We start from the raw sequence: 13,947 nt of genomic DNA, 5'->3' as shown, positions 1-13,947 counted from the left end.
AATCTATGTAAATGTGTACAAATAAGTTTTGCATCTAATAAATTGTTTCTAGAGTCTCATTAATAAAATAGATTTTGTTTTATGAAATAGTGAGATCTGAAATTTTAGAAATTAAATTTCATACTGAAATAAAATTTATGAAATAGTATTGGTTTTCCTTAGAGGAGTAACATGGGGGTGGTAGAACTAGAAACAGAAAAATTTATTTTTCAAACATTATTTGATTTCAGTGAAAAAGTGTAAAAGCTCAACTAATACCTTTATAATAATGATAAATGAGAAAACAATGCAAAACAAAAATACCATGGTTTGCATTTCTGTCCTAAATTTACACTTTTTATTTATTTATTTATTTTTGAGATGGAGTCTCACTCTGTCACCTAGGTTGGAGTGCAGTGGCACGATCTCAGCTCACTGCAACCTCTGTCTCCTGGGTTCAAGTGATTCTCGTGCCTCAGCCTCCCAAGTAGCTGGAATTACGGGCGCCCACCACCACACCTGGCTAAGTTTTGCATTTTTAGTAGACACGGGGTTTCGTCATGTTGGACAGGCTGGTCTCGAACTCCTGACCTCAAGTGATCCGCCCACCTCGGCTTCCCAAAGTGCTGGGATTACAGGCATGAGCCATGGCGCCAGGACCTAAATCTACACTTTTTAAAGCAGTGGTAATAAACAAGTTTTAAAACCATGGTAAAAAACAAGAAGTCACGAACAGATCTTTATTACTGTTGAGTTTAGTTGCAGGCAGATGAAAGGAGAGTTAGGAATGGTGTTAGGTAGTTGCAAAACGGATGCTATGCCCTTTACAGATCAAAGACTAACACTAAAGATCAATATTTTCTGGGACATTTCCAGCAGGTTTCTCAGAAAACAAAACAGCCTCAACAAATAATGAAAAATCCTAGCTGAATGGGTGCCCATCAATAACAACAAATCTCCAAGAGGTAAACTGTAATAATTTACAAAGACTCCACTGAGATTCTAGATTAATCTATTAAGAAACTGTATCCAAACACTGAAATTCTAAACCATGTCTAAAGAGAAAAATGTTGGTGAGGAGAATACAGGGAGGGGTGTCCAAAAACGTTTCTCTTGGAAGCATTTGGCCTGTTCAGATTCCTTCCTCCTTCTGCCTACCAATTAAACATGCTGCTGGTAAAATCATCATCCTGACCCATGGCCCTTGTGGAAACAGGATGTGCTCATAAAACCCAGTTATCAAGATTCATTCTGTCCCATGTCCCCATCAAGATTGCCAGATAGAATCAAAGATGCTCAGTTAAGCTTGTATTTCAGATAAACAGCAAATCATTTTTAAGTAAGTATGCCCCCATGCATGTCTCATACTTACACTAAAAAAAAAAAAAAAAAAGATTTGCTGTTTATCTGAAATCTAAAGTTCACTATGCATTTGGTATTTTTGTTTGCTGAATCTGGCAACACTACACAAAGGTAAAGGGTCCCCAACAGACTCCCAAACTTCCACAGTAAGCTTCTTTCTTGTTGGAGCTTTGGATACAAGTTACTAGAAAAGGCCAGGTCTCTGGGGAGTTTCTAATAAATACTGTTGATCTTGACACCCTGTTTGTTTCAGGAATGTTTAGTGTTCGGCAAGGTTGCATAACTAGCTGTTCAACATGAGAGGAGAACTCAGCTTTCCTGCAGTGTTCAGCGCTGTAACATCTAAAGAGCTGACCCAGTGAGGTTGTTTTCCTGTGAGTAAAGCAGTGCAGTAGATAAGCACCTTGCTGTAGACTGCTCTTTTTGTTTGCTTCTCTAATCAGCTGAATTTAATATTCATCTCAACTGCTTTTGCATTGACACAATTATGATTTTGCTCTGATTCAAGAAAGCCTTCCAAAAATGAAGCAGAGCTACCACCTTTTTGAACAGAGATGCGCCTTGCCCACATACTATCATTACATTTCCTGATTAAAAAAAAAAAAATCTTCGAACACTTTACACCATACCAAGAGAATATTTTATACCAATCCATTAATGCTCAGCCAAGATCCTCGAAACACTTTACAACAGGCTTATGACACACGAAAGATGAATAAATCAAGGGCTTTCTTTTTTTAGTTTAATTTTTAATTTTTGTGAGTACATACAATATTTTGATACAGGCACGCATGTGTAACAATCACATCAGGGTGAATGGAGTATCCGTCACCTCAAACATTTATCCTTTCTTTCAAACATTTATCCTTTATTTCTAGGGCTTTGTTTCTTAAATTGTCAACCATCCATTTCCTAAGATGTCCATTATCACAGACACAGGCTGGAACAGCACGTCCTCTCTGGTGCTAAGTATTAAAGTTAGATTCTGCTCCCTGGTGTTGAAGAAAAGTCACATTTTAAGATTTCTCACCAGAAAAGAGAACTTCTATCATTGCTTGGAAACAGAAGCACTGAAATAAAAGGTGAGTGGGCAGAATGCTGACACACACAGCTCTGTTCAGAGCATACTCTGTGGTTTAGGTTGAAAGAAAAAAAAAACTGAAAACCACTCTGCTGTCTAGGGACAAGGTAAAGAGGACTTCAGGGTTACTCACCATATTTGAACCCCTCAACTACCCCAAAAGACAAGAAGTAGAGAGCAGGAGTCCCTAGGAAGGACACGGGTGACTGGCGCACGGCCATAAATCTCGGATAAATCTTGTGAAAGTTGATTACAGAAACTGGGTCATTCTTGTCATACCCAACTAAATCAGAGTCAAGGCGCCAAGGGGAAAAAGTGCTCGGGGCACACAGCACCTGCTCCAAGAATTCAGTTTATTACAAGCCCAGCTGCTGAGACTGCCTGTTGTAACCTGAAGCCAGGTTTTTTTTTTTTTTTTTTTTTTTGAGATGGAGTCTCGCTCTGTCGCCCAGGCTGGAGTGCAGTGGCGCAATCTCGGCTCACTGCAAGCTCCGCCTCCCGGGTTCACGCCATTCTCCTACCTCAGCCTCCCGAGTAGCTGGGACTACAGGCACCCGCCACCACGTCCGGCTAATTTTTTTGTATTTTTAGTAGAGACGAGGTTTCACCGTGTTAGCCAGGATAGTCTTGATCTCCTGACCTCGTGATCCACCCGCCTCTACTTCCCAAAGTGCTGGGATTACAGGCGTGAGCCACCGCGCCCAGCCGAAGCCAGTTTTATTTAATAGCTACTAAAACAATCTGCTGTGACTCTAAGACTAATCTTACCCACCATTGTCACTCACCAATCAGAGGTTGATAGCCAGCTCTCCGAAACTTTACTAGTGCCAATGAACTTTCTTTCAGAACAATATGTAACATTTCTCCTTTTCATAAAATGTACTAGGCAGGGCACAGCGGATCACATCTGTAATCCTAGCAATTTGGGAGGCTGAGGCAGGAGGATCACTTGAGCCCAGGAGTTCGAGACCAGCCTGGGCAAAATAGGGAGTCTCCATCTCTACAAAAAAATCAGAAAATGAGGTGGGAGAACTGCTTGAACGTAGGTGGTCCACGCCTATAATCCCAGCACTTTGGGAGGCCAAGGCAGGCAGAACACCTGAGGTCGGGAGTTCAAGACCAGCCTGACCAACATGGAGAAATCCTGTCTAAAAATACAAAATTAGCCAGGCGTGGTGGCACTTTCCTATAATCCCAGCTACTCAAAAGGCTGAGACAGGAGACTCCCTTGAACCTGGGAGACGGAGGGTGCAGTGAGGCGAGATCACGCCATTGCACTCTAGCCTGGGCAACAAGAAGCGAAACTCCGTCTCAAAAAAAAAAAAAAAAAAAAAAAAGGCCGGGAGCGGTGGCTTACGCCTGTAATCCCAGCACTTTGGGAGGCCAAGGTGGGCGGATCACAAGGTCAGGAGTTCGAGACCAGTCTGGCCAATATGGTGAAACCCCATCTCTACTAAAAATACAAAAATTAGCCAGGTGTAGTGGCAGGCGCCTGTAGTCCCAGCTACTCAGGAGGCTGAGGCAGGAGAATCGCTTGAACCCGGGAGGCGGAGGTTGCAGTGAGCCAAGATGGCGCAACTGCACTCCAGCCTGGGTGACTGAGTGAGACTCCATCTCAAAAACAAAAAGAAAAAAATACACCTTTCTCTTTGTTCTTTGGACATACCAAAGACCATCTAGTCTATGCGGATGCCCTGAACTGCAATTCTTGCTTCCCAAATAAAATGTTACATTTAGACATTCATCTACACATTTTATTTTTATTTTGACACTGTAAACCACTATTAATTGCTAATGTTACAAATATTAATTATGGGTAATAATAGCTCAGATTACTATATTCACCTTAGGTTACAAAAGAGATCAGAGAAACTAAAACATGACATGAAATCATCAAACTCTAAAGGAGCAGTTAAATTCCTGTAGTCTAGACCAGTGGTTCTCCACTACTTCAGACCCAATGATCTCTTTTGTACTGCCCCATAAATATCCTGAAATGGAATTCACAGAAAACATTACCTACCCATATAATTTTTTAATGTCAACAAAGTGCCTATTTAAATTTTAAAAAGTTATTTATAATCAGATAATATGTATTTCAATTATGTAAATGTTTAGGCATGACAACACAACACTAGACGACATAATGAAGTAAGCAGTTATTCCAAGGCTAAGAATCCGAATACAGTCATGCACCACATAATGACGTGTAGGTCAACAATGGACCGCATATACTACAGTGGTCCCAGAATCACACTGGAGCTGTAAAATTCCTATCTCCTAGTGACACTGTAGCTGTCTTAATGCTGTAGTACAACATAACACTCATGTTTGTGGTGATGCTGGTGTAAACAAGCCTACTACGCTACCAGTCACATAAAAGTATAGCACATACAATTATGTATAGTACATAATATTTGATAATGATAATAAGTGGCTATGTTACTAGTTTAAGTGTTCACTATACTATACTTTTTATCATTATGTTAGAGTGTACTCCTTCTATTTTTTCTTTTTTTTTGAGACACAGTTTCACTCTGCCGACTAAACTGGAGTGCAATGGTGTGATCTCAGCTCACTGCAACCTCCGCCTCCCGGGTTCAAGTGATTCTCATGCCTCAACCTTCCCAGTAGCTGGGATTACAGGTGAGTGCCACCATGCCCAGCTAATTTTTTCCATTTTTAGTAGAGATGGGGTTTCACCATGTTGGCCAGGCTGGTCTCAAACTCTTGACCTCAGGTGATCCTCCTGCCTCAGCCTCCCAAAGTGCTGGGATTACAGGCATGAGCTCCTGCGCCCAGCAAACTCCTTGTATTTATTAAAAAAAAAAAAAAAAAAGTTAATTGTAAACTACCCTCAGGCAGGTCCTTCAGGAGGTATCCTGGAAGAAGGCTCAGGTCCAGCACAGTGGCTCATGCCTATAATCCCAGCACTTTGGGAAGCAGAGGTGGGCGGATCACCTGAGATCAGGAGTTGGAGACCAGAATGGCCAACATGGCAAAACCTCGCCTCTACTAAAAATAAAAAAATTAACCGGGCGTGGTGACATGCGCCTGTAGTCCCAGCTACTCGGGAGACTGAGGCAGGAGAATCGCTTGAACCTGGGAGGCAGAGGTTGCAGTAAGCCAAGATCCCACCACTGCACTGCAGCCTGGGTGACGGAGCAAGACTCTGTCTCCAAAAAAAAAAAAAAGTGCCGGGCATGGTGGCTCACACCTATAATCCCAGCACTTTGGGAAACTGAGGAGGGTTGATCATAAGGTCAGGAGTTTGAAACCAACCTGGCCAACATGGTGAAATCCCATCTCTACTAAAAATACAAAAATTACCCAGGTGTGGTGTCGCATGCCTGTAATCTCAGCTACTTGGGAGGCTGAGGCAAGAGAATCGTTGGAACCCAGGCAGTGCAGTGAGCCGAGATCATGCCACTGCACTCCAGCCTGAGTGACAGAGCAAGAATACATCCCCAAAAAAAAAAAAAAAATTTAAAGTGTATAAAATAAAAAACTTACAGGAAGCTAAGGTTAATTTATTATTAAAGAAAGAAAAAACTTCTAAGTTTAGTGCAGCCTAAGGCTACAGTGTTTCCAAAGTCTACAGTGGCGTACAAGAATGTCCCAGCCTTCACATTCACTCACCACTCACTCACTCACCCAGAGCAACTTCCAGTCCTACAAGGTCCATTCACGCTAAGTGCCCTATGCATGCATACCATTTTCTATCTTTTTTTTTATGATGAGATCTCATTGTGTTGCCTAGGCTGGTCTTGAAACTCCGGGGCTTAAGCAATCCTAACGACTCAGCTTCCCAAGTAGCTGGTACTAACAGACACATACCACCCGTACCACCCCACGCTGATTTTTTTTTTTTTTGAGACGGAGTCTCACTCTGTCGCCCAGGCTGGAGTGCAGTGGCGCGATCTTAGCTCACTGCAACCTCCACCTCCCGGGTTCACGCCATTCTCCTGCCTCAGCCTCCCGAGTAGCTGGGACTACAGGCGCCCGCCACCACGCCTGGCTAATTGTTATATTTTTAGTAGAGACAGAGTTTCATCATATTGGCCAGGCTGGTCTTGAACTCCTGACCCCGTGATCTGCCTGCCTTGGCCTCCCAAAGGGCTGGGATTACAGGTGTGAGCCAACGCACTCAGTCAATTTTTTATTTTTACTGTACTTTTTCTATGTTTAGATAAATACCTACCATTGTGTTACAATTGCCTACAGTATTCAGCACAGTAACATGCTGTACAGGTTTATAGCCTAAAAGCAATAGGCTATGCCATACAGTAGCCTAGGTGTGTAGTAGGCTACACCATCCAGGTTTGTGTAAGTACACAATGATGGTCACACAATGATGAAACCACCTAACAGGCATTTCTCAGAACGCATCCCCTTCATTAAGCAATGCATGACTATACTGAGTCAATGTCCCTGAACCAAAGCCTCCCATTAGCATTTCAGGACAAATCCTGCATCACCCAGGACTTGAAGCAATCTTTGATTTTTCTGCTCAGAGTAACCAAGACTTTGAAAATATCACTGTATCCAGAGACCATTAAAGACCATAAAATTATGGACAATTTGAGCAAGCTTTTAGAAGAAGGAAGTAGGCTGGGATAAGTTCCAAATAAAAAGTCCTTTCCCAGGGGGTGGTGGCTCACACCTGTAATCCCAGCACTTTGGGAGGCTGAGGCCAGTGGATTGCCTGAGGTCAGGAGTTCGAGAACAGTCTGGCCAACCTGTTGAAATCCCCATCTCTACTAAAAATACAAAAAAATTAGCCAGACGTGGTAGCGTACGCCTGTAATCCCAGCTACTCAGGAGGCTGAGGCAGGGGAATTGCTTGAACCAGGGAGGTGGAGGTTGCAGTGAGCCAAGATCATGCCACTGCACTCCAGCCTTGGCCACAGAGCGAGACTACATCTCAAAAAAAAGAAAAAAGTCCTTTCACTGGAGGGTTTGTAAGGTCATGGTCCAGGTACCTAAGGAATCTGTGGGCCTGGCTAAAATATTTCTCCCTAAACATATAACCTGAACAGCTCTGAACAAATTCAGAGATGGCAAGTCTACAAGTAGAGTTGGCCTTTTAAGAACATCCTGACTTTCTAAAATTATGGAATAGTGGACCAGGAGATATGCTGTGTGGTTACCTAATTCTAACCTTCATTTTAAAGGTTAGTAAACTTGTCTTGTTCAGGACCATAAAGACTGTTAAGAGCGGGGCTGGTGCAGTGGCTCACATCTGTAATCTCAGCACTTTGAGAAGCCGAGGTGGGAGGATCGCTTGAGGCCAAGACTTTGAGACCAGCCTGGGCAACATAGTAAAACTTCATTTCTTTTTTTTTTTTTTTTTTTAATTAGCTGGGTGTGCTGGTGCATGCCTGTAGTCCCAGCTACTCAGGAGGCTGAGGCAGGAAGATCACTTGAGCCCAGGAGTTCAGGGTGACAGTGAGTCATGATCATGCCACTGCATTCCAGTCTAGGCGAGACAATGTCTCAAAAAATAAACAAATAAACCAAACAAACAAACAAAAAAGATTGTTACAAACAGACTAGAGGCCTCCTGATTTCTAGGGCAGTATTGTGTTCACTGTACCATACTTAAGGAAAAACAGCTTATTAGGGAAAGATCCTTTTGAGAAATTGAAAACTAATAAAAATCAACAACAACAATTTAGAAGATAGGCTCTGCCTGAAGGCTCCCCAGCACCCTTTTCAGAGCTTCATGCAGTTTTTCTGACATCAGGCAATCAAAAATATTAATAGAAATGCAATGTGACAGGCCAGGCGTGGTGGCTCACACCTGTAATCCCAGCATTTTGGGAGGCCGAGGCAGGCGGATCACAAGGTCGGGAGTTCGAGACCAGGCTGGCCAATGTGGTGAAACCTCGTCTCTACTACAAGTACAGAAATTAGCTGGGCGTGGTGGCGGGCACCTGTAATCCCAGCTACTCAGGAGGCTGAGGCAGGAGAATCGCTTGAACCTGGGAGGTGGAGGTTGCAGTGAGCCGAGATTGTGCCACTGTACTCCAGCTGGGCGACAGAGCGAGACTCCGTCTCAAAAAAAACAAAAAGAAAAAGAAAAAGAAATGCAATGTGACATGTAACTCTTCCTATGATAAGAAATTTTTCTAACAGTGGCTTGGCATTCCACTATCCAAATGTTCTGTATTTTGGGTAATCAATTCCTTCTTTACTGCATATCTAGGCTATTTCTCTTTTCTATTGCTTATTTACTGGATTGTAAATTGGTAATGAGCCAGAAAGGTTTACATTCATCCAATTTAAAGAACTGTTAAAAAAAAAAAAAAAAAAAAAGGACGAAGAAAGCAACACCACCCATAAGGTCAAGAGTCACAATTTTTTTTAAAAAGAGAAAAATGCTACAAACAGCAGCAATTAAGCCACAAAATAACTGCCTTTTTGGAATACAACAAATTCCATAATATAACTACTCCATGAGCCAAACGTTTCTTCCTCTCCATCCCTCCTTGTCAAGTATTAAATATAATCTTGACTAAATGACCATGCTGATTCATAATGAAAAGTTACCTGCATTTAAAATACACAGTCCCTTCGTGGCTCCCATCATGCTTTCCTCTCTCGGGATTGTCCCATTCTACTCCTAACCAGGGTCCTAGCAGAACAAGAAAAACCAAATGAGTAACAGATGATGATACAGGCAATGCTCCATTTTCCTGCAAGCAAATACCAATTTGCAGCGGAAACCGTATCACACAGATACCACTTGGGGAGGAGGGAATGGACAAGTTAGCCTTATACTCAGGACTTCAATCAGCAAATGCCATAGCATGTCTGGGTGAAAAAGCCAACAAAAACCACCACTCCAGAAAAGCAGAATGGCTAAAATTTATTGAGCACACTAAACAAGACTGACCCTTGAGGACATTACACTAAGAGAAATACGCCACCACAAAAGGACAAACAACATATTCCACTTATATGAGATACTTAGGGTAGTTACTACTAAACTGTACATTCAAAACTGGTTCAGATGGTAAATTTTACGTTATGTATATTTTACCACAATTTAAAATGTTAAATTAAAAAGTGGTTAAAATGGCAAACTTTATGTTATGTATGTAGCTACAATAAAAATTTCAAAAAAAAAAAAAAAGCCCAGGCACAGTGGCTCACGCCTGTAATCCCAGCACTTTGCGAGGCCAAGGTGGGCGGATCACCTGAGGTCAGGAATTCGAGACTGGTCGAGACTGGCCTGACCAACGTGAAGAAACCCCGTCTCTACTAAAAATACAAAATTAGCCGGGCGTGGTGACGCATGACAGTAATCCCAGCTACTCAGGAGGCTGAGGCAGGAAAATCGCTTGAACGGAGATCGTGCCACTGCACTCCAGCCTGGGCAACAAGAGCAAAATTCCGTCTCAAAAAAAAAAAAAAAAAAAAAAAAAAAAAAGGCTGGGCACGGTGGCTCACGCCTGTAACCCCAGCACTTTGGGAGGCCGAGGCAGGTGGATCACGAGGTCAGGAGATCGAGACCATCCTGGCTCACACGGTGAAACCCCATATCTACTAAAAATACAAAACATTAGCCAGGCGCGGTGGCGGGCGGCTATAGTCCCAGCTCCTCCAGAGGCTGAGATAAGAGAATGGCGTGAACCTGGAAGGTGGAGGTTGCAGTGAGCCGAGATCACGCCACTGCACTCCAGCCTAGGCGACACAGAGAGGCTCAGTCTCAAAAAAAAAAAAAAATTCAAAAAAAAAAGAAAAAATAATTTTTTCCTTCAATTTCAGCAAAGAAAAACCCAATAAAGGTAGTCTTCAAGGAAAAAGAAAATGATCCCAGGTAGAAGCCTAAAGATACCAGGGGTGGGGAGATAAAAGGCAAGAAAAGGGTAAATATATGGGTAAAATTAAAGTAATACAGACAATATAAAGTAATAATATCAGTTCTTTGGGTTTAAAATAAACATCGGTTAAAATGTCACATACGAGTTAGGAAGGTGATAAATGGCATGTTCTAAGGTCTTTCATGGGTCCAAAAGGAGGTATAATTATTAGACTAGATTTCTGTAAACCAGAGATGCATATTTTAATCTCTAGACTTAGCTCTAAAGGGCAGGAGAATGGAGGGCAGGAGAGAGATCCTGTTTCCTGAGGCCTGACACACCAATATTATAACAAAAGACTGTAACAAGAGGTATGGGAGTTAAGAACCAGGAACCATGAACAAAAACCAATATATATCATACCACCACAACTACCAAACTAATAGAGAAGAAACACAAGATAAAAATAATCATCTCTAGGCTTGGTGGCTCATGCCTGTAATCCCAGCACTTTGGGAGGTGAAGGCAGGTGGATGGCTTGAGCTCAGGAGTTCCAGACCAGCCTAGGCAACATGGCAAAACCCCGTCTCTACTAAAAATACAAAAAAATAGCTGGGCATGGTGGTGCTTGCCTGTGATCCCAGCTACCCAGAAGGCTGAGGCGGGAGGATCGCTTGAGCCTGGGGTATGGAGGTTGCAGTGAGCCAAGGCTGAGCCACTGCACTCCAGCCTGAGTGACAGAGGGAGACTCTGTCTCAAAAAAGAAAAAAAAGAAAAGAAGTAGTGGCTGGGCACGGGAGCTCACGCCTGTGATCCCAGCACTTTGGGAGGCCCAGGCTGGCTGATTGCTTGAGCTCAGGAGTTTGAGATCAGCCTAGGTAACAGTGAAACCACGTCTCTACAAAAACTACAAATATAAGCCCGGCTCAAGTGATTCTTTTGCCTTAGCCTTCCGAGTAGCTGGGACTACAGCTACTACAGCTACTGTAGTCCCAGCTACTCGGAAGGCTGAAGTGGGAGGACTGCTTCAACCCAGGAGGTGGAATTTGCAGACAGTGCTACTGCACTCCAGCCTGGGCGGAGTAAGACCTTGTCTCAAAAAAACAAACAAACAAACAAAAACAAAAACAAAAAACACCACAAATAATCATCATCGTCATCCAATGAAGGGAGAAAAAGAAGAAAAAAAGGAACAGAATGTCAGCAAAACAAACAAAAAGCAAGTAGTAAGATGATACATATAAACCCAAATTATCAATAATTAAGTAAAATATAAATGGTATAAATGCTCTCATTAAAAGAAAACATTTTCCAATACCTGGGCATGGTGGCTCACACCTATGGTCCCAGCACTTATGGAGGCCAAGTCGGCTGGATCACCTAAGGTCAGGAGTTCGAGACCAGCCTGATCAACATGGCAAAACCCCGTCTCTACTAAAAATAGAAAAATTAGCCAGGCGTGGTGGCGGGTGCCTGTAATCCCAGCTACCTGGGAGGCTGAGGTGGGAGAATTGCTGGAACCCAGGAGGTGTAGGTTGCAGTGAGCCAAAATCACACCATTGTACTCCAGCCTGGGCGACAAGAGCAAAACTCCATCTCGAAAGAAAAAAAAAAAAGAAAGAAGTACAATTACTGTTATCATCATAGAAACTATCAGAATGGGTTGAACTGATGGATGCTACAAAGAAGAATGCACAAAATAAGGCCATTCTCTCACACTGCAAAGCACAAGTCATTTTTCAAGCCAAAGCAAACAGAAGGAGCAAGGCCAGCATTCAACTGTGATTTGCTGTAAGTCTGACGAAGAATATCTACGGTTTAGCAAGCTTTTGCCCTGGGGCCAGTACATTAATGATAGAGGAGCAAGTACAGAAACCAGTATGAATAAGAGAGTGGACAGACATGGTATAAGGGTATACCTCACCAGCCAGATCCCAGGAACGTGTAAGATCCAGATTTTTGCTTTCTACATCCAGGGTGAACAAACCCTGATAGCCTCAATTTGAAAATTCCAAATGCACAAAAGACTGAACCAGACACTAGCACACAGGTTTATTAATTTACAATGACAAATAAAGCTGTCACACAAACCTGATTACTCTGGTCAACCTAATTTGTTTCTTATTCTGCATGGACTCAAGCCACATGAAAAGCCAATCATAATCAGGCCCAACTTCACTGACATCACAAGAATTAAAAATAATTAATCCATCACAAAGGTTCTGCATAGCGAAAGAAACTATCAACAAAGTGCCGGGCACGGTGGCTTACGCCTGTAATCCTAGCAATTTGGAAGGCCGAGGCGGGTGGATCACGAGGTCACGAGGTCAGGAGATCGAGACCATCCTGGCTAGCACCACGGTGAAATCCCGTCTCTACTAAAAAATACAAAAAATTAGCTGCGCATGGTAGTGGGCACCTGTAGTCCCAGCTGCTGGGGAGGCTGAAGCAGGAGAATGGCGTGAACCCGGGAGGCGGAGCTTGCAGTGAGCCCAGATCGCGCCACTGCACTCCAGCCTGGGCGACAGAGCAAGACTCCGTCTCAAAAAAAAAAAAAAAAAAAAGGGATTGAGACCATCCTCGCCAACGTGGTGAAACCCCGTCTCTACTAAAAATACAAAAATTAGCTGGGCATGGTGGCGCACCCCTGTAGTCCCAGCTACTCAGAAGGCTAAGGCAAAACAATCACTTGAGCCAGGGCGGTGGAGGTTGCAGTGAGCCAAGATGGCGCTACTGCACTCCAGCCTGGAGACACAGCGAGACTACTGTCTCAAAAGAAAAATAAATAAATAAATAAACAATCAACAAAGTGAACAGACAACTCACCGAATGGGAGAAAATATTTACAAACTACTCATCTAATAAGGGATTAATAACCAGAATATAATAAGGAGCTCAAACAATTCAATGGGAAAAACATCTATTAATCCGATTAAGAAATGAGCAAAAGATCTGAATAGACATTTCTCAAAGGAAGGCATACAAATGGCAAGCAGATATATGAAAAGGTGCTCAACATCACTGATCATCAGAGAAATGCAAATCAAAACTACAATGAGATATCACATCACCCCAGTTAAAAGGGCTTTTATCCAAAAGAGAGGATATAACAAATGCTAGAGAAAAGGGAACCCTCACACACTGTTAGTGGGAACGTAAATTAGTACAATCACCATGGAGAACAGTTTGGAGATTCCTCAAAAAACTAAAAATAGAACTGCCATATGTTCCAGCAATCCCACTGCTAGTTATATACCAAAAAGAAAGAAAACCAGTATATAGAAGAGACATCTGCACTCCTATGTTTACTGCAGCACTATTCAGAATAGCCAAGGTTTGGAATCAACCTAAGTGTCCATCAACAGATGAATGGATAAAGAAAATAAACACATACACAATAAAATACTATCCAGCCTTAGAAAAGAATGAGATCCTGTCATTTGCAACAATATGGGTGGAACTGAAGGTCATTATGTTAAGTGAAATAAGTCAAGCACAGAAAGACAAACCTCACATGTTCTCACTTACTTGCAGGAGCTAAAAAAAATGAAAATAATTGAACTCATGGAGATAGAGAGTAGAATGGGGCTGGGCACAGTGGCTCATGCCTGTAATCTCAGCACTTTGGGAGGCTAAGGCAGGTGGATCACCTGAGGTCAGGAGTTTGAGAGCAGCCTGGCCAACATGGCAAATCCCCGTCTCCATTAAAAATACAAA

At 42.6% G+C, this 13,947-nt stretch overlaps 1 protein-coding gene across 4 annotated transcripts in view; it reads right to left on the bottom strand.

Annotated features, from left to right (window-relative positions):
• Positions 1-13,947, bottom strand: part of TBCE (tubulin folding cofactor E) — a 75,681-nt gene that overhangs the window by 42,516 nt on the left and 19,218 nt on the right. For 3 of the 4 annotated variants that reach the window (XM_063613443.1, XM_055233943.2, XM_063613444.1), the window contains one exon: positions 8,975-9,059. The exons of the other annotated variant lie outside the window; for it this stretch is intronic. In XM_063613443.1, coding sequence (XP_063469513.1) covers positions 8,975-9,059 — 85 coding nt within the window. The remainder of the gene's footprint in view (positions 1-8,974; positions 9,060-13,947) is intronic. 4 annotated transcript variants of the gene reach the window in all.

The sequence above is a fragment of the Symphalangus syndactylus genome, chromosome 19 (genome assembly GCF_028878055.3).
Source record: "Symphalangus syndactylus isolate Jambi chromosome 19, NHGRI_mSymSyn1-v2.1_pri, whole genome shotgun sequence".
Taxonomy (NCBI): domain Eukaryota; kingdom Metazoa; phylum Chordata; class Mammalia; order Primates; family Hylobatidae; genus Symphalangus; species Symphalangus syndactylus.
This window is presented reverse-complemented; position numbering and strand designations above follow the sequence as displayed.